Source organism: Rattus rattus, chromosome 18 (genome assembly GCF_011064425.1).
Source record: "Rattus rattus isolate New Zealand chromosome 18, Rrattus_CSIRO_v1, whole genome shotgun sequence".
In the NCBI taxonomy this organism is placed as follows: domain Eukaryota; kingdom Metazoa; phylum Chordata; class Mammalia; order Rodentia; family Muridae; genus Rattus; species Rattus rattus.
This window is the reverse complement of record NC_046171.1, coordinates 17580301-17604853: the sequence shown is the minus strand read 5'-3', so window position 1 is coordinate 17604853 and position 24553 is coordinate 17580301. Positions and strand designations below refer to the sequence as shown.

The following is a 24553-nucleotide window of genomic DNA, read 5'->3' as shown; positions in this document are numbered from 1 at the left end:
GAGACTTTGCCCAACCAACTCACAAATGTATAGTGGGCCTTGTCCTGCCCCCCGGACAGAGCTAGGGTTTCCTGTCCTAAGCAAGCTGCTCTTTTCCTGGGGCTCCAAAAGCTCGGGGCTCCATTGCTCTGAGCACCCGTCATAGGTTCTCTCACTTGCACCTGGTTCCTACTGAACCGGAAACAGGAAGCACGCCTACTTGGGTCCTCGTTTCCTGTGAGGGGCTCTCCTGCTGCCTGCCTGATTTTACCTTGTGTTTCCTCGGTCCCTTCCCATGCACACAGCTTCCAGGCCTGCTGCCTCTCAGACCCCACTCTGCAGGAAAAACTAGAACCTAGAAAACTACCCCTACCCCATTTCAGCCACCAGCATCATTCTGGAAATGCTTAATATGCGACGCCATGTTGATTCAGCGCCCAGAAAGCTACACTTTTGTGGGAAAATTGGGTAGCACATTTTGAAGCTCTACATTCTGTAGAGAGCTTCTGCCAACTTTTTGTTGCAGTAAGAAAGCTTTGTAGTGGCTTCCCCTTTTAGTTTTATTTGTGGAAGAGAGCGTAATTGCAGTTTCAGCTAATCACTTTGGTGTACGTGTGTGTGTGTATGCGTGTGTGTGTGTGTGTGTGCGTGTGTGTGTGTGTGTGTGCGCGTGCACGCACACATGAATGTATGTATGTGCACCACATGAGGAGCACTCAGATGTCAGAAGAGGGTGTTGGATCCACTGGAACCGGAGTTCCAGATTGCTGTGAGCAGAGAACCAAACCCAGTTCCTCTGTAAGAATAAGAAGTGCTCCTGTACACTGGGCCATGCCTGCCTCAGTCCCTAAACCTGTTTGTAGTGTTTGCTTTGTTTTGGTCTTGCTTGTACTTACGTTTTTACTATACTTGGTGGGCGTCACAGTTCAGCAGCATAAGCAACCGCCATAAACTTTGAGGTGCTCGGTCTACATGCCAAAGCATTTGGAACCTTGTTAAAATAATTGATTGCATTCCCCCGGGGTGACAGCGAGAGAAACCAGACTCAATGTCTGGATGCCACGGAGACCTCAGTCCTGGCTTTCTCTGCTTCTCGACACAAAGGAAGCTCACACGTTACCCCTCCGGTTCGCTCTGAATAGAAGGGTCTGGTTTCTAGAACAATCCAGAGGTCTAGTAGGAACACAGTGGCAGGCAGCTGGCCAACTTGAATTTGAAAACTTTTACCATGGTTTAAACTGTACCCAGAAAGCCACTGCCCTCTCCATGGCTTACTATTTAACCCTACACCCGCCCCCACTTTGCCAACTAGAAAAGATAGCTCCAATGTATCAAAGGTCTTCCTGGATCTCAGACAACTTAGCCTCTCTGCCAACATCGGGTAAACCATCCCCTGGGGGTAGGAGGCCGGTGGTCTCCATGACACTGGTGAGAAGCTTCCCTGTCTCCCAGTCCTGAGTCTCAAGGGGCAGTCCCGCCTGCAGCTCTCCAGGACTTGGGGCTCCCGCTGCTTCTCCTACATCAAGGCACCTCCACCTCACTCTAAACAGGATGCAGCTGAAAACGTCCCCCACCTTGGAGAGCAAAGTTTCTGTTTGTTCTCCCGCATTTCTACAATTGTTGACTGGAATTGCTGTCCATAGTTTACCTTCTGGTTGCGTTGCCCTCAGGAAGGCGAGTTAGCCTCCCAGCCCAACAGCTGATGGCGTCTTCCTCCCGCCTCCCAAGCACAGTCTACTTTTGGATGAACTTTTAAGCTGGTCTCTGGATCTTTTCAAATGTCAAGAACAAAACCATACATAGTAACCATGACCGTCACCAGCCGTTCTCTCCTTGGCAACAAAGAGCCTCTTAAAGGGATATCACTCATCTCTGAGAAGCACAGGTCACACTTGATACTGGTCATCTGAAAGGTCGGGAAGTGGGATGAGCTGTGCCTTTAGGAGGGGACATGGGACGCACGATCCCTCTCCTCCCAGCCAAGCATGTGTAAGTAACTGCAGATGTTACTGTTTCCTGGGCTGATCTGCCCCAGGGTCAGATGATGCTAAAATCCAGGGATGCTAAAGGTGTCAGCAACAACTCCCAGGTAAGCTGAGCAGCCCTGCCTGTCTGAGCTCCTGCCCAGCCTTGTTGTCACAGTGACCCTTCCAAGTAAGCTCATTTCACAGTTGAGGAAGCAGCCACAGGAAGGGCCAAGGTCAAGCAGCTGGGACAGAGCTGAGCTGAGTTTTCCTTCCTGGTCTGGCAAACTGCAAAGCCCACATCCTGCCACACCCCCCTCATTCGTGGCTAACAGCGTGGCTGGGTGGCAGGCTCACTGGCCGCTTCCACCTGGTCTCATATGCCCCATGCTGTCTGCATAGAGAATGGAAACCAGCATTCTCCCGTCTCTCCAGCTGGGATGCTCCAGGGCCTCATGTAGTCTCCTTAACCCTCAGCAGATAATCCGACTCCATGAATGCATCCCTTAGCAGCCAATTGTGAACACAGCAAAAGGTCTAAGTGTGTGTGTGTGTGTGTGTGTGTGTATGTGTGTGTGCATAAATGTGTACATATATATATGTGTGTATGTATGTGTGTGTGGTGTGCATAAATGTGTATATGTGTGTGTGCATAAATGTGTACATATATGTGCATAAATGTGTATATATATGTGTGTGTGGTGTGTGCATGTGTATGTGTTTGTATATATGTGTGTGGTGTGCATAAATGTATATGTGTATATGTGTGTGTGGTGTGCATGTATATGTGTATATATATGTGTGTTGTGTGCATAAGTGTGTACATAAATATGTATATGTGCATATGGTATGCATAAATGAGTACGTGTGTATGTGCTCCTGTGTGTGCAGATGCATGTGCACCCGTGTGCATACTGGGCATTTGCACGTGGAGGCCTGAGGGTGGTGTTGTTAATTTCATTCCATCAGTTTCAGCTGACTCTTTGAGGCGGGGTCTCTCAGTCAGATCCAGAGCTCACCGACACAGCTAATCTGGCTAGCCAATTTACTCTAGGGATCCCAGTCTCTGCTTTCTGAATGCTGGGATGACGGTCAAGCGACCACCCATGTGGCATTTGCATGGGTTCTGGGTATCAGGAAGTCATCCTCCATGCTCTTGTGGCAAGCATTTTAGCCACCAAGCCATCTTCCCAGCTCTTGAGAAGTGGTAATTCTGGGTAACTGGGGAAGAGAGCATTTTTTTTCCTCCAGTTAACTGAGCAATTTGAACCACCATAATTACCCTCCCCACGAGCAGTTCTGTGCATTATTTGGGTTCTAATTGGGTTCATTTATGGCATGCTGAATTTTTATACAGATTTCTCTTAGGCTCTGTTTGCCCCCACAAGGAGCACAAGGAGTAAGTACAGCGTGTGTTTGAAATGATAACATTAATCAGAGCTGCAGTTTTTGGGTGTCTGTTTAGATAAGAGGGCTTGGGTTTCGTGTTAAAAGTCCATGAAATCAGATATGACTTGGATACACTCGGTTTCCAGTGCCTCATGGAGGCTCTTTAAAATATTCAAGACTTGGTTTGCCCAGTGTTTGTGTCTATGCCTAAGCTCATGGCCAATAACAAGCGAGACAGGAGGAACAATGGGCACATCTGTTGAAGAGTCTTCTGAGTTCACCTGTCCTGTCCGGGAACATTCTGGGTGATGTCAGAGTGGCAAACTGCCTGTTACATATATACCACAGATATGTCAGGAGAGGGTTGGCTGAGGTCGGACAAGACAAAAACGAATGAGTACCTTGGGTTGAAAATGTAGGGGACAGAGCCGTCCCTAGCTTGCTTTTTTTCTCTCTTCTGCCTCAATCTCACTGTGGCTCTGCTCCTGATCTTGCCTTTGTTGTTTAAAATGCTGATGCCTTATTGATCGTGGGTTTATTTTAATTTTTTTAAAAATATTACTCATTTGGGTTGCTGGGTGTTTTGGGTCTTCCCTGGATTTTGTACCTAAATACAGGTGATCTGTGCTCTTCTCCTGTCCCCTAGCCCTGACAGCAGGCTTTACAGACACCAGATGGCAAAGGGGAAGCTATACGGAAGGTCACCCAGAGCATCCTTCCCACGTGGTTATACCAAGGGGTCTATTAAGTTATTAGAGCTTATGAGCTGAAGGCATCGTGTCCTACAGCTCCTGTAACACAGGGAACCAAACTCTACTGTGGCCTTAGAACAAGACCCCAGATCTGTGAACCCAGACCTCGGCGTGGTGCTTCTTCTAAAGTTAGTTCTGGGGCGAGATAAACCAGCCAGTGGTGGTCATGAAGCAGGTGCCCCTCAGCCACAGGTAGGTGACGGCTCTTCAGGAACCGTCACTTCATTCTTTCCCAAGCCTCACAGAAGGGAAAGACGAGAGCTAGAACTTCCTGTGAGTGGGCACTGAGTGGCAAAGTGCAGATGCTGCGTGACTCCATAAAAGTCCACAAACTATAAACCGGTTGCCTAGAGAAGATGGATTGGTTCTTTCACTGCTGAGACGGACAAGCTGACTTAAGAGCAGCTCGAGGAAGGGAGAGGTTTCTTTTGGCTCACGAGGTTGAGAAAGGGACGCAGCCCACCCAGACGGGGAAGCATGGGAACGTCAGGCAGCTCCTCAAATCCCACAGCACACCAGCAGTAAGGAAGCTGAAGGCAAACAGGAAGTTGGGCTGGGCTACAGAACCTTAAGCCCCACTCCCAGTGACCTACCTCTTCCACCTCAAGCCACACCCCCAGTGACCTACCTCCTCTACCTCAAGCCCCACCCCCGGTGACCCACCTCCTCCACCTCAAGCCCCACCCCCAACAACCCACATCTTTCAACCCTCGTATGCTCACTCTCCTTCCAAAACATCTTCGCCAGCTGAGGACCTATTGATCCGAACAAGTGAGCCTAGGAGACTCGGTTCCCATCCAAACCACACCACGAAACTCAGGCGCGTTGGAGAAGTTATCTTTGACTGCAATCACAGTTTCAGGGAGAATAGAGGTGCCAGAACCGACCAAATTAAATATACGACGGATGAATATTGAAAGCTTAACGTATTTCAACTATCTCCATAAAGTTTAAGATGGGAGGGAAAAGGGAGACCTTGAGCCGTGGGAGCTGGTACAGAAAATGGGATTTATAGACTCTCAAAGCTAAGAATGGGGACCGCCATCCTCCGGTCACACAGAGCCATGCTGGTCGTCGCCCAGAGTGAGAGCCCCCAGTCCAGAGGCTTGCTGGGACCATGCTTACTTTGTATTCGTGTTCCTCTCTTTCCCTAAGGTTTGTTTCTCTGGGTACCCATGACAGTGAGGTAGAAAACACTCGGTTCCGTGAGAGGTTTCCATCTCTCGTGTCTTCCACAGCTGTCTGCTCACAACCTGGTGCCTGTAACAGAAACCTGGGAGTTGAGCAGGGAGACACGTGTGGGGGTGGGGGGGGGGGGGGGGGGGGGGGGGGGGGGGGGATGGGGAGGGTCTAACCGGCTGCCGGGTGGGAGAACTGGGGTGCAGAGCTGAGGAATAGGGTACACCATTGCTTGTCTTTCCTCTCCTTAGAGTTTCACCTTGCCCTGGACAAACAAACCATGTCAGCAGAACTTGCCCGTCCTTGCTGTTTAAATTGGCTATCACCATGGTCCTCATGAATATTCTTAGAGGATAATTAGTATGGCTGTGGGTGATTTTTCCAATGAAAGGACACTTCTTTTCTGGATGTCGCTTCCCTGAAGTTTGTTAGGATAATAGCTAAGGTCCAAATGAGCAGAGATTAATGGTCCCATGACCAGGAAGGCTGTCACCTGATAGCTTGACCAGTAAAGTAGCTAAATCAAGAAAAGCCCCAAGAGTGTCACAGTCGGGATGCTGAGCGGATGGGCAGAGAGAATAGGGGTTGCCATCCTTGGACTTTTTTTCCCTTTACTAACTGTAAGCTTTATCAATGGGGTCAAATTTACAACACTGACTTTTCAAATATGAAGTAAAAGGAATGAAGAAAACAAAACCAAAAAGCCACAAGTTTTTGGGTTGTTTGTTTTGGGGTTTTCTGATGAGGCAATAGATTCCAGGCCACAGCGCTTCTTCTTTTGAATTAGCTGGGTCAAAGGCAGGAGACTGTTGAATAACTCTGTGGCCGGTCCTTCTAGAACCATCTTTCAGAAACTACAGACCATAGGACACAGCCATGAGCCAAAAGAAAACCTCATCTCTCTCTTACTGACCGCCACCCACAAGGTATTTCTCTGGGTGGATTTTAACGACATTTCCGTTATTTCTCTACTTGGTCCTGTCTGCTCCAGAAAACATTCTCAGATATCCTTCTTGGTAAGTTTAATAAGCTCCCAGCAACTCTTCATATCAGTCACTCATGACACACATTCCTAAAGTGAGTCATGGACTATGCTACACTCTTCCCCTCAAACCTCTGCCCCAGCTCAGGAAACTGTACAAAGGACACATTTCTAGGCTTCAGGAAGAGAAATAAGATAGAGAAAATAGTGAATTGTCTCCTAAATCAACCTCACTGGCCTCAGACTCATTTAGTTGGTGTGTGTGTGTGTGTGTGTGTGTGTGTGTGTGTGTGTTATGTTTGTGTCTGACTGTCTGTGGGGTATGTGTATATTTTGTTTGTGTGTCTGTCTGTCTGTGGTGTATGTCTCTATATGTGTGTGTGTGTGTGTGAGTGTGTGTGTGTTTGTGTCTGACTGTCTGTGGGGTGTGTGTATATTTTGTTTGTGTGTCTGTCTGTGGTGTATGTCTGACATGTGTGTGTGTGAGTGTGTATGTGTGTGTTTGTATCTGACTGTCTGTGGGGTGTGTGTATATTTTGTTTGTGTGTCTGTCTGTCTGTGGTGTATGTCTCTGTGTGTGTGTGTGTGTTTGTGTGTCTATGTATATTTGTGTGTGCTAGTCTGTGGTATGTGTGTGTATTGTGTCTGTCTATGGTGTGTGTGTGTATGTGTATTTGTGTGTGCCTGTTTGTGATATGTGTGTGCATATGTTTTATCTGTCTGTCTGTGGTATATGTGTGTGTATGCCTGTCTGTGATATGTATATGTTCTGTCTGTCTGTCTGTCTGTCTGTGGTGTGTTTGTGTGTGTTTTAAATTGAGATGGTCTTTGTAATTGAGGACATGCCTGGGCCTTAATCTAGTTGTAATCTCCTAGAATTAATCCAAAAAGAAACCTGCTCCCGTTCTTTACCTTCCTTTTGACTTCTGGAGAGAATCTCACCCCTGGAAGAGAATCCTGCAGCCATTGTTCCTCTGGAGTTAGGAAAGCAGCCAACGGATTTTTAAGGCGAATTCAAGTAATTTTTAAGAAAGCATATTAACTGGCTAACCTCTCCTCAGGTCCCCAGGACATCCCTTGGCGGGCTTCCAGGAACAATAGTCTGAAGAATTGTAACGACTCACATTCTGTTTTGATTCCTTACAAAAACTCCAGCCGCTCCCCTGCCCGACTTCATTAGCCTAGTTTCGTTTCTTTTAGACTCCAAGGTCTGCAGACATCTGTGTACCCTTAGTGTAGACTCTTGGGTGCCTCACAGGCCTTTTAGTGAGATAATCAATCTAGTGAACATGGTGGGGGAGGGGGGATCGTGAAAATGGGCTAGCTCCGGGTACGTGGACAGTTAGTTAGTGGCACACATAACAGTGCTGTGGTACGCTTGCTGAGTAAAAGCCAGATTTTCTTGTGCCACTTAGTCCCATCCTTGGACCTAGTCATTCAAGCCCGGTCGGCACAACGGTCTACAGCCCTCCATACCACCTGTACTCCTCCCAAGGCTAAGAGAAGATGCCACCCCTGATCTTGGGTGCTTCTGCCTCTTCTCCGGTCCCCTGATTTCTGCTTGTACTTTCTCTTCCTGACCCCTGACCCTTGGCCACTCCATCACCAGTTTAATCGGATGCCATCTAAAGAGCAACATCAACTCATTCAGCTAGAAATTATAGCCAGAAACTCCATGTGGGAGCCCACCAGCTCAGCAAAAGCCAAAGCCACCCACCCCTGAGAGTCCTTCCACCTCGGCCTCTCTGCGATTCTGCTCCCTCCTCCCCCACTGTACACCAGCAATGCGCCTCTTCCCTCAGGGGAGCATCTGAGGCATGACCGCCTTGGGGCCTCGTCTTTGAACTAGCTGTGACTTTGAACTCTTCTGTCCCCATAGCAGCATGTCTGGCCCTTCCCTTCCTTCAATTATTACGGGGCCCTCAACCTCAGAGAGGCCCTCCCCAGAGGTCTCTACTCTAGCAGCTCCGCCCCTCCGCCAATGCAGGCCCCCTTTTTTCTGTTCCGTGTTCTGATTGGCTCTTTACCGAGTATCCAATTCTGGGTTTCTAGCTGCGTCTATCCACCACTGAACAGACATGATAAAAAAAAAGATAGACAGCCAGGACAGCTGTCCCCAGTGTCTCCAAGAGAGCCTGGTATGCAGTGGGCTGTCCCTACTGTGTATGGAAGGAACAGGGAGATGACTGCCCACGGAGACCAGATGAGGCACAGAGCAACCCCCGTGGACCTCACAGACTCAAGAAGATGGTTGATGGTTAGAAGCCTGGACAAAAATCTTTCTTTTTCATCATGCTCAGAAAAGGTGGCTAGTTGACAGTTTCGCCTCCTAAGAGTCCTGGCCATTAATCCCAGAGACTTCCCACCCCGCACTGCCTGAGGGACACAGAGGATTTCCTGGATCTGCTACTGGCCTTGTCGCTCGCTCAGCCCAGGAAGCATGCTTCTCTGGGTTTTAGCTTTGAGGAAAAGTAAAGAGGACCGGAGAGCAAAAAAGTAGGGAGTTGGGAGACGCCATCTCCTTGACTTCCCTCCCCTTGTCACTCAAGGAGCTTGTTTTCTTTTTGTTTTTTGTGAGGTTTTTGTTTGTTTTTTGGTTTTGTTTGTTTTGGGGGTTTTTGTTTTGGGGTTTTTTGTTTTGTGTTGTGTTGTCTGTCAGCCAGGCGTTAAGTGAGGCTCTTGAGACCAGTTGTTATAACACGCTGGTGTTGTAACACTCAGCCTCACCCTCATTCTGCTTCTGGTAAAGATAACGTGAAGTGTAAGACCACTCTGTAGAACACGTCATGGGGGACAGGGGGACCGAGGGGTTGATCAATGGTAGCTGCATTCGTCGAGCAACAAAACTACTGACAGAAGCTAACGTAACAGAGGAAGGATCTGTCTGGGCTCGCAGTCTGGAGACGGTCGCCACAGTGGCTTTGCAGCTCGAACCGTGGTGACAAGAACGTCCACAGTCAGGCGACCGAGAGAGATGAATGCCGGCTCCCAGCTTGGCTTCTCTGGTTTATTTCATCTGAGACCCCGGCCCCCACATCCATATTTAGAGTGGGTCTTCCCCCTGCCTCAGTTGAACTCAGAGGCCTTCCCTCACAGACACTGCCAACGGTGTGTGTCCCAGGCCATCCTAAATCCTCATAAATGATCAAGATTAACCGTGACAGTAGCGACCACTTTAACTGCTGCACCATTTGTACTAGGCTGGAGGAACTGCCATTTTTTTTTTTTTTTTTCCGGAGCTGGGGACTAACCCAGGGCCTTGCGCTTATAGGCAAGCGCTCTACCACTGAGCTAAATCCCCAACCCCGAACCGCCATTTTTGAACCTCTACTGTTGCCTGCGATTTGTAGCCCACTCCTAAGAGCGTGCCTTGTTTTAGCCAGTTTCTGCTGGGTGGCGGGAGCCGGATGTAACAGGTCACTTCCTGGTAAAACTGCATTTACAATCTCGGAAGAAGTAGTCACGCATGCTAATCGCTCCCAAATCTGGATATATTTCAGGATGTTTTGACAGTCCCCCCCACATAACATCTGTACTTAAAGAAGCCTCACTGCTCTTGGTAAAGTATTGGCTTAATTTCTCCGCTCACATCCGGGGTCCTGCATGGTTCAGCCCTGCTCTCCCCAGAACTCCCAACCAGGCGCTCTCCCCACCCCCTACCCCCCCCAACAGGCCTGTCCATCCTCCATGAGTTCGAACTTCCCCCAACCATCCATCTCCAGCCCAGTCGTGTGCACCATCTCTGACAACTCCCTTCACATCTCATATACCCAGGCTGCTCCCCTACTAAAACGCAGAGCCACATGCCCCAAACCCTTCATCGTGTTCCCTGGGCTGTTTTCAATGTGTCTGTGCATAACACTGTCAGAGTGTACAATGCATGAGCGCTGTGTGGTCAATGTGAATGGTTTGGAAAGGTTTCTGGAAAGAACCTCCCTCCGTTATCGGGAGGGAGAGGGAGCTCAAAGGCCCACGAGTGGAGGTCAGGGTCTCCTTGCTTGAGGCTTGGCTAGAGGCAGACCCGTGTGCACTAGCAAAGAAAGCCTGTTTAGCTATGACTAGGACCCCGCCCCACACCCGTGTGAAGATCACAGGGGTCCTTCCTAGAAAAGTAGGTAGAGGCAATGTAGCTTACACTGAACACAGAATAAAAGTCTCAAGAAAACATCAAGACAAGACAGAACTTAGGAAAATACCACATGGAGTTTCTTCTAAATTTTGAATGGTCGTCTTACTCAAGATCCACCCTGAGTTGAGCACACTGGCGAGAGTCACGTGACCACTCTACTCCCTACATTCTAGAGACCAAGAGGAGTATGCTTTTGTTTGCCTTGCCTGCCAAATCGGTCTGACGTGATATTTTTAGATAAGAGATGATTAGGGGGACTTTCATTTAACCAGATAAAGAAACGCAGGTCCAGAGAGCCCTCGGTGTGACACCTCAGTGTGGCAAGGCTGACGGACCCAGCAGAGGTGGGGGACCCTCTGTGATAGGAATGGACTTAGAAATTGTGTTCCTAACAGTCACTGCATTTAAGCTTCTGGTAGCTTCTCCAGTCTGTTCCCACCACTTCCCCGTACTTAGAAAAACAGCGTTTGAGACCCCTGCTATCCACTGTTGAGTCTGGTTCCAGACAAAGTATGTAGAAAGATAGCTGTTCTCAGATTTCTTTAATCCTTCAACAAAGATTAGCCCATACTTTCTCTCAGTATCTTTAGCAATCCTTCACGTGCTATCTTTGGCTAATGTTTCCCCCAAAAGAGAACCGAAAAACAAAAAACAAAACAAAACAAAAAAAAATGTTCTGGGATTTCCTTAACATACAAAGGAAAACAGAGACAACCAAGGTTGACCTCAGCCCCTACAGTCTTGGGTGACTTGGTCCTTCTCCCACTCCTGCCTCTCTCTTCTGACCCTGGGCACACCCAATAGCTCTAACATTGGCCTTAGATCAATTTGGAGTTAAAACAATCAAAATATTACTTTGTGGACATTATTTGATGTGCTAGTACTCAAGGGAAATATACTCATTTTTTTCTTTAGGAACAAGAAATTGTGTTTTCTTCCCTTTAAACACACACACACACTATGCCAACGAAAAAAAGAAAGGATGTATTCTTAGACCTCATGTGTGTATGTTTCTGGCTTTGTTTACTAGGCCTATTTATCCCAGTCATAATTTTTAAAATGAAAATCAATACAATACCCATTTGAAATCTCCTCCTGCATATTTTCACTACTCAAATTTGGGCGTTTAAAGCTCAATACACCCAGGGCTTTGTCTATGGATTCCCGGGCTTTCAACCCCAGGCAAGCTGGAGGGTTCTGTTTCAATCCTACCGTTCTTTTTACAACTGAAATAGACCCTGAGGTCATTTCCAGACAACCCACTCTGCCAAGGCTGTGAGCACGTCCTCCTCACACCCTCCGCAATTATTTTTAAACCCCCTCGCCACACTGAAACAAAACAAAACAGTAACAGAGCCACAGAGGCAGAACTTCTAGAAGCTATCTCTCCCCTCATTATCTTCCGTACGGGAGGCATTTTAAAATACGGGTTTATGTCAGCCCCCATGCGAGAATGCTTATCTCTAAACTCCTTGGAATCCTGCCCAAAGCTGGAGATATTCTTAGCTGCCCATCTCCTGCCTTCTTGAACTAGGTTAAAAAAAAAAAAATGGGGGAAGGGGAGCGGGAATCTAGAAGGAATAAATGGTTTTCTCTAGTGACTTGGTTTTAGTGGGTGCTCAGACCACAGAGGATGCGGACATATTGCCAGTTAGGAGAGGGTTTGGGGGAAAAGGCGTCAGAGCCATCTCTGTCCATAGCCCCATCTCTCTGACCATTGATTCTCAGCCTCTGTTGGAATTTGTCCATTGGACAATGGCAAGACCTTCTGACGGAATTCTGCTGAGAGCACACACCGGGTTTGTATTTAGACCAACTTGGCTTAAACAAAAGCGAGTTTATAGTTTAAAGCTTAATCTCAACTTTTAACTGACTTCAGTGTAAAATAATGGAGCTGGATTTCTTGTACAGCTAGAAAAGCAAAAGTTTATCCTAAGATATATAAAAATTTCGAGTCGCTGGGTCGTTTTAACAGCAATGATAGTGTTGTTCCCCACTCAAGTTACTCTTAAATGTTGAGGCAACGTATCTTCAGAACACTGGATCTTTCCCCAGTTCCCCCACAGATTTCAAGCATTTAGATGCCGAAACAACATACTCCGGACCTGCCTTGTGTCACAGAATCGTGCGGCTATCAGAAGATTCCATCTGTCTGATACCATCACACCCCCACCCCAGGTCCTGTCGGGGCCTGACTGTTGGGTCATCTGGATAGTAGCTCCTATGTGTTTCACGGCTTGAGTGATCTCACGGTTACCTTGGCAACCAAGCCCGCTCTGATTTCAAAACCTCACTTTGCTACCTCATAAAATTAGATGGTAGAATTGACATTTAGTTACATGTCTATCAGAGAAATGAAGTTCACAAAATGATTCTCTTTACAGCTGCATGCCCTAATATGGAAACTGACAGCACCAATTATAACAAACACACAATAGATACTACACACATGCACATATACACACACACATACACATACACACACAACACACACATGCACATATACACACACACATACACACACACCACACATGCACATACACACACAACACACACATACGCACACAACGCACAGACACACGTACACACACACACAACACACACATGCACATATACACACAACACACACATGCACATATACACACACATACACACACAACACACACATATACATACACACACATCACACACATACACACACACATACACACATACACACACCACACACAGACACACACACACAACACACACATGCACATATACACACACATACACACACAACACACACATATACATACACACACATCACACACATACACACACATATACACACATACACACACAACACACACAACACACACATACACACACAACACACACACACACACACACACACACACACACACACACACAAAGGAGTCCTCAGTTTTGACAGTGGATGCATTTGCTTAATTCTTTGTCCGAGACGCTGAACCACACACCACACGTGTTATTCTCAGCAGGCCGAGATTCTGTGGTGGTTTTATTTTATGAGTAGAGCAAAGCTTATAGCAGGACTTCATTAGATACCAATATAAACAGAGAGACCAATAACAGAGAACTAAGCCTGTTTAAAATAAAAAAAGGGAATATTCAAAACATTCTCCACGTTACTGGATCCTGCTATTTGTGCTGATTAGAAGTGAGACTGAAGAGAGAATAGCCTAGTAGTTAAATCAGAATCTCGAAGACGAGCCACCTCCCCTTTCACTTATATATTTATACATATTTCTACACATAGAAGCATCCAGAAACCTTTGATAACATCTTTACTCAGCTAGGATACTCGAGGTTATCCTAATTACACAGAGCTAACACATCCATCTGTGTTGAGTTGTGGCTTTCCTTCTGTAATTAGAGAGCAGCATAATTGGAACTTTCCCCTCCCTTGGCTATGTCTGGTGCAATCCACACTCCCCACCCCCTGCTCCCCTGCTCCCAGCCCCGCCCCCACCCTACCTCCCCACCCCGCATGCTCGAGCCCAGGCAAATACATGGAAAGGCTCGACTTGAAAATTACATTTAAGTACCCTGCCGAGCTCTGCATCGCGAATGATTATTTTTAGACATTTTACAGCTGCCTGCATATATTTGTTTGCCCCCATTGATATGTAGGAAGAAGAGCTCATTAATGATTTAAGAAAGGTTTTTTTTTTTTTAATTCATAGACTTGATTCTTCCCATTACATAAACAGCTAAGGCAATGAATTAGCATCTCATAAAAGCCGTGAGTCTATTGGTAAGAAAGCCTTAACTCCCTGAGAAGAACCCTTTTCTAGTCTCCATTACCCTGCCTGGCTGTTAAAAAAAAAAAAAAAAAATCATTCAACACATTTTAACGTAGAAGGGGGGTTATTATCCCCACCAGCTACCTACCATCAATTACCATATTTGAACAGCCTGTCTTACTAGACCTGTAAGTTATACCGTCAAAACAGAAACTCCTGTCTTTGATTTTAAGTAGAAGCCTTTTCTTTTTTTATTCTTTTTCCCCATATACCGTTGTGGATCACCTGGAACATGGGAGGGGTATGTTTCCAGTGCTGCCTGACTTTATCAGCCCTTAATCTACTTCATTTTCTTACTTTACACCTAGTTAAAAAAAAAAAAAATTCAAATTCCTGCCAAGTCAGGTTTTGTCTGTTTGGAAGCAGTTAAGAAAGGGGCTGTGGTTTGTATCTGTGTGCGTGGGCAAGAAGGGCCGACATCCTTCTTTGTATTTGCTGGCACCACGCGGCAAATACCGCTGACCTCCTCACCAGCCGTTTGCTTTCTCTCATTGGGTCGGGTCATCTTCGCCTTTTGTGTTTGATTAAGTGGGTGAAAGGTAGTCTTTATCGTTTCCTCTCATCTTGCAACTATTTCTCGAGAGCAGAAATAGTTCCGGCATGTTGGGCATTCCAGGACTGAACTACTCTGTTGGTGACCATCTGTTGGGGGAGGAAAACACACTTCACGAGGGCGTGGGAGTGGGGGGACCTGAGCGCATCCACATTCCACAGTGAGATGTGAAAAAGAGCCGCGTGGCCGTGTCCGGTCTGGAATGTGGTGGGGGTGGGGCTGAGCAGGCTGTCTGCATGACTCATAGATGGGTTTAATATCCAGCCCTGGTTTCAAATATTATTTTAACTGCGACATGACATGGCAGTAAATAAGCGGGAGAAGAGAGAGGGACCGTGATGGCTAGAGAGACACACGTGCGAGCCTCTTCTGCGGTTGCCTTTCAGGTCCGATGTTGTGGTTCTCTGCTTTAGCATCGCGAATCCCAACTCCCTAAATCATGTGAAAACCATGTGGTATCAAGAGATCAAGCACTTTTGCCCTCGAACGCCTGTCGTGCTGGTTGGCTGCCAGCTAGACCTCCGCTATGCCGACCTGGAGGCTGTTAACCGGGCCAGGCGCCCCTTAGCAAGGTAAGCTGAGGACTCAGCCTTTCGGCTGGCACCTGGGTGAGGAAAGAGTTTGCCGACACCTCAGATTTTCAGGGACCACTGAGGCTACACCTATGAGCCATGAGGCTTAGCCGACTCAGTCAGCCATTCGTCCTGAAGCAACTGTGCGGATAGTCTCATGTTCCAGTCCAGTCTCCTAAGCCAGGGCTTAGAAGGAATTCTGTGGACTGAAAGAGGGAGTGTGGTACCGCTTTGGATAAAGTACTGTATTTGAATAAAGCCCTATACAGTTTGTTAGCCGCCCAAAATGGCGTCATTCTTGCAAGTGTGCCTATTTAGAATTAAGTAAACTGGACCTCGGAATGACCAGCCCAAGTTTGGGCCAGGATGGCACCCTTACCAAGATGAGCTTTCATTCCCACAACTGTGTCTAGGTTGGTTTTGGTATTGCTAGTATTTTTCTGATTCCTTGTACTGGAGAGGGAACCTAAGGCCTTCCACATTCTAGGGAGACATTCTACCACTGAGCAACATTTCAGTCCTCTCTTCAAGCTGAGGGGACGGGGAGGGTGTCCTACTAAATCTCGTAGGCCAGTTCGTAGCTTACTCTGTAGCATAGATGAGGTTTGAACTTGTGATCCTCTCGCCTCAGCCTCCTGAGTGGCTGGCATTAGTAGGCCTCGGCCAGCACCCAGTTTTGTTTAAAAGTTATGTAGGGCTGAGCAGGATGAGGCTTACCTGTGGTCCCAACACTTGCAAAGCAGAAGCAGGTGGATCTCCATGAGTTTGAGGCCAACCTGGTCTACATCGCAAATTCGAGGTCAGCCACATCTACGAAGTGAAACCCTGCCTCAAGAAAAGGGGCAAAACACCTAAAATCATGTGCAGTTGTAACTGCAAAAATGAAGCAAGTGTGACTTTTTTAATGCATTTAGTTCTTTTATTACCAAAGTGTCAGTGTACTTTAAAAAAAAAAAAAAAGTAGGGCTGGAAAAGTGGCTCAGTGGTTAGAGCACTGACTACTCTTCCAGAGGTCCTGAGTTCAACTCCCAGCAACCACATGGTGGCTCACAATCATCTGTGATGGGATCCGATGCCCTCTTCTGGTGTGTCTGAAGACAGCTACAGTGTACTCACGTAAAGTAAATAAATCTTAAAAAGATTTCTTTTACCATGTGCACATTATGGATACCAATTTTGGGGGAAAAAAATAAGAATTTTTAAAGACCTATGCTCAGGGCTGGAAAGGCAGCTCAGTGGTTAAGAGCACTGGCTGTTCTTCCAGAAGCCCTGTGTTCAATTCCCAGAACCCACACATTCCACAGCATAGGCGACCAGCTGTAACTGAAGTCCCATGAAATATGATGCCCCTTTCTGGGGTGTTCATGCAGACAAAACACCTATATTCAAAAAGTAAATAAACCAATAAAACTTTCAAAACCTATGCTCTCGGAAGTTACTCTTGTAACTGATTCGTACCCATATCCTCTGCTGAATGGCAAAATTCCCACAAAATCCTGATGGTGATGCCTCCTCACTTCAGTATTAACCTGGTTGGCATATCACAAAAACCTCCTCTGGGTCCCACTTAGTACGCTATCAAAGCAATGGCAAGTGAGACAGTCTTAGACCGTTTCTGGTGCTTTCTGATACATCCTGGGTAAAATTCACAAGAACAGGTCACATTTGGTCGGCACAACCCCTGTGTTCTAACGTGTACTGACTAGGAATGGAATGTCCAGAATTGCCCGGGTGTGGGAATGATTGGTGAGAGGTTAGCAGAGCTGTCCAGACAGTCCCTTCTAAAGAACAACTTAGAGATTCCGAGAAACAGGTTTGGCTTTGGGTTAATTAGCAAATTTCAAGCCAGCCTCAAGGACAAAGATCACCCAAGGCCCACAAAAAGAACCTTAATGTTGGACCTTCTTCCCTGGATCTTTCCATCCTTGTCAGCACCCTGAGGTGTGCCCTCCCTCCCTCCCTCCCTCTGTCCCTCCTTCTCTCCCTCAGTCCAGGTCTTCAAATCCAAATTCCATCCAGTCTTGTCATTATTTCCCTGGGCCAGGGCCTAGGAAGCATATGACTTTTGGCATCAAAGGCAAAGTGTTTAAAAGGTCAGCTTCTGAGAGCATTTGTCAGAATCGAGGGTTGTGTTTCTCGAAGAACTGTAGCAGATCGAATCTTGTCTGTTCTGGAATCTCTCCCTGATATTATCAAGAGCCCAGCACTAGGCTGCTTACTTTGGCCTTGGTGGGTTTGATTAAATTGTAAATGAGTTTTGTGAGCCAGACCAAAAGGGCGAGGACTTTGTTCCTCCACTGGCTTTGTGGAAACACAAGAAATTGACACAGAGTTGCAGGCTGAGCCTTCCCCTTGTTATTTTAATACTTCCCTTGCAGTAAAGGAACTCTCAGCTCTAAGTGCAGACCCTGAGGTGAGGGGAGGCTAGCTAGGAGACCCCAGTACTAGTCCAATCAAAATACCGATGGGGCGGTGGGGGGGGGGGTGATGGAGATTCATGAATCCAAGAGAGAGACTTTAGAAGCCACTGGACATGGATCACTGTACCAAGAGTTGGGGAGTCTGGATATGAACCACTTAGTAGAAGTTTCTAGGAGCTTGTAGATGTGCTCTAGATTGACTGAGCTTCTTGCCTGTTTCTTCTCACTACCAAATGAAATAGTACTTTACAGGACTCCCAGATAGTAGAAGTGAGAAAAACATTTCGAAGCTATAAAAAAAGAAAGAAAGAAAGAAAGAAAGAAAGAAAGAAAGAAAGAAAGAAAGAAAGAAAGAAAGGTGGGCTGGAGAGATGGCTCAGTGGTTAAGAGCACTGACTGCTCTTCCAGAGGTCCTGAGTTCAAATCCCAGCAACCACATGGTGGCTCACAACCATCTGTAATGAGATCCGATGCCCTCTTCTGGTGTGTCTGAGGACAGCTACAGTGTATTCATATACATAAAATAAATAAACCTTTTAAAAAAAAAAGTGAGACCTGATGATAAAGACGGACATGGTAGTGGTAACTTTTGTCTTGTTTTGTTGAGATAGTTTTCCTATGTTGCCCTGGCTATCCTGGAACTCACTCTATAGACCAGGCTGGGCACAAACTCAGAGATCCACCTTCCTCTGCCTCGGGAGGGCTGGGATTAAAGGGGTGCTTGCCTGGGTTGCCATACCTGTTTGAAAAATGGAGAATCAAGGCTTAAAGAGGTTAGATACCTCGATCAACATCTCATAAGCAACAAAAGCCAATACCACCGTTACCACCGTTGCTACTAACGCATATGTCTTACTATGGCCAAAGACCCTTGATCTTGGACTGACCGTTGAATTTTCGAGAGCCTTATAGGATTTTAAAATTTTAAGACGTGAATAGGATTTTAACTGTATAATTCTACTGGGAATTTAGACACTCTCCTTCTTTTCTTTCCCCTTCAAAGAAAACATTGTATGCATTTACTAAATGTCCCCTTTTCAGGCCCATAAAGAGAGGTGATATTTTGCCCCCAGAAAAAGGCCGCGAGGTGGCGAAGGAACTTGGCATCCCGTACTATGAGACCAGCGTGTTTGACCAGTTTGGCATCAAGGACGTGTTCGACAATGCCATCCGTGCAGCCCTCATCTCCCGCCGGCACCTGCAGTTCTGGAAATCCCACTTGAAAAAAGTCCAGAAGCCTCTGCTTCAGGCGCCCTTCCTACCTCCGAAAGCTCCTCCCCCGGTCATCAAAGTCCCCGAGTGTCCGTCCACCGGGACGAGCGACGCAGCCTGTTTACTGGACAATCCCCTATGCGCCGACGTCCTCTTTATTCTCCACGACCAGGAGCACATCTTTGCGCACCGCATTTACCTCGCTACCTCTTCTTCCAAATTCTACGACCTTTTTTTAATGGAGTGTGAAGATTCCCCGGGTTGGAGTGGAGGAGCTGGTGAGGAGGTGCCATGCAGGGATTTTCAGAGGCGGACGCAGAGTCTCGGAGCAGCCGAGGAAGGGAAGGAGGGCTCCCAGAGGACCCCTCAGGCTGACCCAGGAGCATCTTCAGGCCAGGACCTGCTGGAGAGTCTGGCTTCGCAGACTGATGCCTGGGTTTCCGAGGCGCACGCCCTAACCGGCTGGAGCAAGGGGTTTGTCAGCATGCACAGGGAGGTGCGGGTCAACCCCATTTCCAAGCGGGTGGGCCCAGTGACCGTGGTCAGGCTGGACTCTTCGATGCAGTCAGGCCCTTTCCGGACCCTACTGAGATTCCTCTACTCTGGGCAGCTGGACGAAAAGGAGAAAGATCTCCTGGGGCTAGCTCAGATGGCCGAGGTCTTGGAGATGTTTGATCTGAGGATGATGGTGGAGAATATCATGAACAAGGAAGCCTTTATGAACCAGGAGATCACGAAAGCCTTCCACGTCAGGAAAGCCAATCGGATCAAAGAATGTCTCAGTAAGGGCACCTTCTCAGGTGAGCAGGGCCCCTGGGAGCCATGGAGACCTTTGAGGGTTGCGGTGGGGACGGGGGCTAGCATGAGAACTGATAAAGATAATACGGATTAATTTTACCTTTGCTAGTGGCTATCAAGCCAGAGAGGTGGTCTTTCCACCCTGCAGAGGTTGAGAAACAAGAACCCGAGGGGTCAGGTCCCTAAGTGAAAGGTCGCTAAGTCAGTTAAGCGACAAGAGTGAGGACAAGAAGCCAAGCCTTGACCTAGTCCCCCCACCTCCAGCAGTCACAGCGTACAGCAGATGACCCTGAGCGCCTCTCCAGGGCCTTCATGCTTGAACTCCCACCACCCACCCCTTCAGGATCTGTTAGATGACCCGTGTCCACTGTTCCTTTCTCCTCCATTGTCCCTGCATCATTGACTTCTGGTCCTGAGGTCACTGAAGTCCAAGAGGAAGTTGCATTACCACCCCCAACCCCATCCCCTCATCCCATCCCCCCCCCGGGGGGGGGGCAGGGAACCTGGCCTGCTTTCTGCCCTTGGACTCCTGGACCCTGATCTTTCTTCGTCCACCTTGGATAACTATGTCATGCACAGCCCTCAGCGTCCTTCCACAAACAAGCTCTCCGGAGACTGCCTGACGGACTGACCTTCACATTGCTCTGTCTAATATAGTTACACTAAAATCTTTATCTCGGTATGTGGAAGGGGGGGAAACGAGGCGGGGGGAGCAGACTCCACAGTAAGAAGCTGCCTTCCTGAGCTCTTGTTTGTCTTCCATAATCCCTGCCTCAGAACTTCACTAGAACAGATACTGAGTCACCCTGTTCACCTCAAAGCAAGGGGTAACATTTGCTACAAACATTGGTTGCCACGGTGTGAAAGCAGCCCAGAATGTTACTGAAAAGAATGTGTTTGCAAATGCGGTTAGCTGGTAGACAACCATTAAAGCCGGATGCCTCTCTCTAACTTGCTGGGACAGGCCAGGCAAGAGTGGGGCGGGGGCGGAGGCGGGAGTGGGGGCAGGGGTGGGGGGGCTCCTCCTAGAACGCATGCGTGGAAGAGAGGCCCTGTCAGTCACTCAAGAGTAACTGAGACATCTGAGATAGATAATGTGTGCTATTAGAACATTGTTCTATTTTCTTAGCTGCAATACATCGCAGCACACGTCCTTACAGAGTGTTGCAGTTCCTAGACATTTCATGATAAATTGAGAATAAAGGGACCCATAACCTTCAGTTAATGCGCGTGTGCGCGCGCATGCGTGCACATAGAGAGAGCGCTTCAGATATATATCTAGGACACACATGGCCAACCGTAATAGGAGATAGATGAACGAGCCTTGAATATACTGAACGTCTATCCCTAGTCTAAAAATCCAAGACCCAAAATGCTCCAAACTTCAACTTTTTGAGTGACAGCATGTGGTAAACTCCATGCCTCTCCTGACAGGACAAAAATTAAAGTGAAAACGTTCATTTCAAACACAGAGCACAGTGACACAGACACAATCATGGATGTTAATAGAAAATAGAAAAGGCTATCTTACAACTGTAGAGTAAATTCAACAACGAACCATGTCTGGTGTGGATTGAAATTACTTGCAGAATATGTATACAGGGTAACTAGGAAACATACCTGGATTTCACATTTGAACTCATATCCGGCACCGGGATTGTCATGTATGCATACATGCGTCAAAAGCTGTAGGAACCCAAACTGGAAAACACAAAAAAGATAATCCTCTCCTTTCTGCCTCTGAGAATTTGTGTACAATTTTCCAGTGTATCCTCCTTGAAATGGGAGTCAGATGTACCAATATGGACCGATTTATGGACCGAAGTAGGATCCGTAGGCCTGGAGGAGAGTGCGAGAGATGCCGATTCGTGCGTGTGTCCAGAGCAGAAGTTTGGGGTGAAACCCCTGACAAAGCCGTCTCACAGTCTTGCTCCTTTGATCCCTGGCAGATGTGACATTCACCTTGGATGACGGAGCCATCAGTGCCCACAAGCCGCTGCTGATCTGTAGTTGCGAGTGGATGGCCGCCATGTTCGGGGGCTCCTTTGTGGAAAGCACCAACAGTGAGGTAGGAACATTGCAAGCCCAGAATGTTTTAAGTAGCCTGGGTGGCTCGACTTTACCAGCTTCCATGAAATGGTTCCTTGGGCTGTTCTTTAGCGCGAGACTTTCTGTGTAGATGCCTGCCATGCCTGCAGCCATGAGGAATAGTAGCTTGTGGGTCACTCGTGGGAGAGCATAAGGATACACTACCACACGTACGACTAAAGAGTCTTGCCTAGCCACACTTTCTAACAAACATCAACAGGCAGGATACTATCAAAAGTCTGTCTTCTAGAAGTTTGGGGAAGTAAAAAGTCCTTCAGTCAATGGAGGACCAGCGCTGTTCTTAGCGGGACAGGAGACCTTCCCCAACCGGGTCTTTGAGCCTCAGGCGTGACATCTGCAGCCTGGTGGGTATGCCTCATGATCCCTGAGGGCCAGCCATAAGCCACAGCATTAGAGACCAAACCCTGGTTTTTCCAGCTTGCTGATGGGCTAGGAGTGGGGTTTATGTGTGAGTGTGTGTGTGTGTGTGTGTGTGTGTGTGTGTGTGTGTGTGTGTGTGTGTGTGTGTGTGGCAGGTGTGTGTGTGTGTGTGTGTGTGTGTGTGTGTGTGTGTGTGTGTGTGTGTAAGGAAAGGACTCACTGCTCTGGACACTTTTCAAAGTTCAGAGTGCCCAGGTCCAGCAGAAGTGGATCGGTCCTACCCTCCAAACACAAGAATGTCTCAGGGAATTTCTTTAAAAAAACAAACAAACAAACAAACAAAAAACCCTGTCTTTATCTTTCTACAAACACTACTGGAAAAAATTTCAGTCAAGCGTTTCTAACGAAGGATAGGTGGAGCGCAGAGTTCTGTGGAGTTTTGCAGTATTCCTTAACATCTTTTTTTTATCCCCAAAACAATAACACGGGGTGGGTGGGGGACCCATCAGTTTATTGCCCTTAGGGGCTGGGCTGTTTATTTCAGCATCTCTTCCAACTTTCAAAAGAAATACTGACAACAAAGGCTAACTTTTCAAAAAGGGGTGCTCCCAGGGGAAAGGGTGGGGGGGAGCACAGAGGACTCCCACTGTGCCCCAGGAGCCTGCATTTACATCTCCAAGTAGGGAAACACAATCCCAGAGTCACAAGCTGGGAATGGCTGAGGCTGAGAAAGTCACTGGGCCATCCTCCTGCTTCCAGAACAGACCACAGCTGCTGCTTAATCAGATCCCAGAAAACAGCCCAATTTGGCGTCCTTAGGAAATCTGGAAGTCTCTTGATTTACTAAGTCTCCCTCCTGTGTGCTCAGAGGTATGAGAGGCTTCACAGAGAAGCCTGCATCCCCAAGCTGGGTGTCCTGGGATAAGGGTGACTTCTGCATTCTGAGTCTCCCTTGGTAAAGCACTCGGTCGTGACCCAGACGTGCCTGTGAGGTGTGTGAGAGCCTGTGGTTATGAAGTAATTCCTGAGCATTTAACCCATTACTAGCCACCATAGTCTCAGTTGGTACTGATGCTGACTGATCTCACCCCTTTACAGGAAAGACTGGGGGTACCTCCCCCTCTGTCTAACCTGGGGTGACCGGCATTCTCTGGTGTGGGCCCCTTATCCTTCCAGCCCTCTACACCAGCTTACAGTGTTGTTACGCTAAGTGGAACCTGATGATCAAGGTCAAGACCCCAGTCACAGAGCAACAGTGTCCGCGCTGGACGCTAATCCCCTTTATCCCTTCACAGAAGGGACTCTAATCGCTCCAGATTAACGTGTGCGGTGGAGGTGACCAAAACAAAACCTAGCAGCACACGTGTGAGCACACACACGCCAGAAAAAGTGGCCACTTAGGGGTTCTGAAAGGGCTCCGTCCTAGCTCTCCCCTCTGAGGACTGAAGCTAAAACTAACATGGGCAGAGATTAGCCCCTGGGGGACAAAAGAAGAGCACAACCCCATGTCACTAAAATCCCATGATCCCTAACAACCCCACCCACCCTTGATGCTTCCACCTCACCCCACGGCCCCACCTCGTCTCTTCTCGCTCTTTCTAAGAGACCAGAAGAGGTGTTGATGAACTTTTACCTCAGTGTGACTGCGGCCTGGGCCAGCGGCCAGCCTTCTCTAAACCTTCTTCACCTATTAGCCGAAAATGGCGGAAAGTGTCCTCCCAAGGACAGGCTAAGCATGGAAGATTGTGAGCCATTCCTGGAGCATACGCAATGCCCAGCAAATGTTGTCACCACCCTCAGGTTCTCTCACTGGGGATAAGGGTGCTTCTCCTGGAACGGCTCTGGAGAAGTTGCCAGCCCATCTTCTAATCCAAGACAAGGAGGCAGTGGTGGGTACAGAGAGACCCGAGCCTCGTGAAACGCTGCCTAAGTCTTCCAGGGAGGACTTGGCTTCATCCTTATTCTTGGACATTAGCCTTTCGAAGTCATCGTTTAAGATTTATTTTTACTTTTTTTGCATACGGCTCTTTTACCTGCATGTGATGTCTAGGTCAGATCCACTAAAACGGGCGTGACAGACCGGTGCCAGCCATCATCGGATGCTAGCAATCGATCTCTGGTCCTCCGTAAGAGCAGCCAGTGCTCTTGATTGCAGAGCCATCCTCTCAGCCCTTCTAGGTCATCATTTAAGCCTGTCTTGTCTTGGGAAACTCTGACTTATCCCCTGAAATTCAGCCCATTTCTTTTTATTCAGGATACAGAGAGGAACTTTATACACGTGTATGTAGAAAAGAGGACAGCGAACCGTGAATGTCACTTTACACTTTA

General features: G+C 47.7%; 1 protein-coding gene across 1 annotated transcript in view; it reads left to right on the top strand.

Moving 5' to 3' along the window:
• Window positions 1-24553, top strand: part of Rhobtb1 (Rho related BTB domain containing 1) — a 69649-nt gene that overhangs the window by 29671 nt on the left and 15425 nt on the right. The window contains exons 4-6 of the mRNA XM_032888789.1: window positions 15141-15326; window positions 18788-19758; window positions 21706-21824. Of these exons, the coding sequence (XP_032744680.1) occupies window positions 15141-15326; window positions 18788-19758; window positions 21706-21824 (1276 nt within the window). The remainder of the gene's footprint in view (window positions 1-15140; window positions 15327-18787; window positions 19759-21705; window positions 21825-24553) is intronic.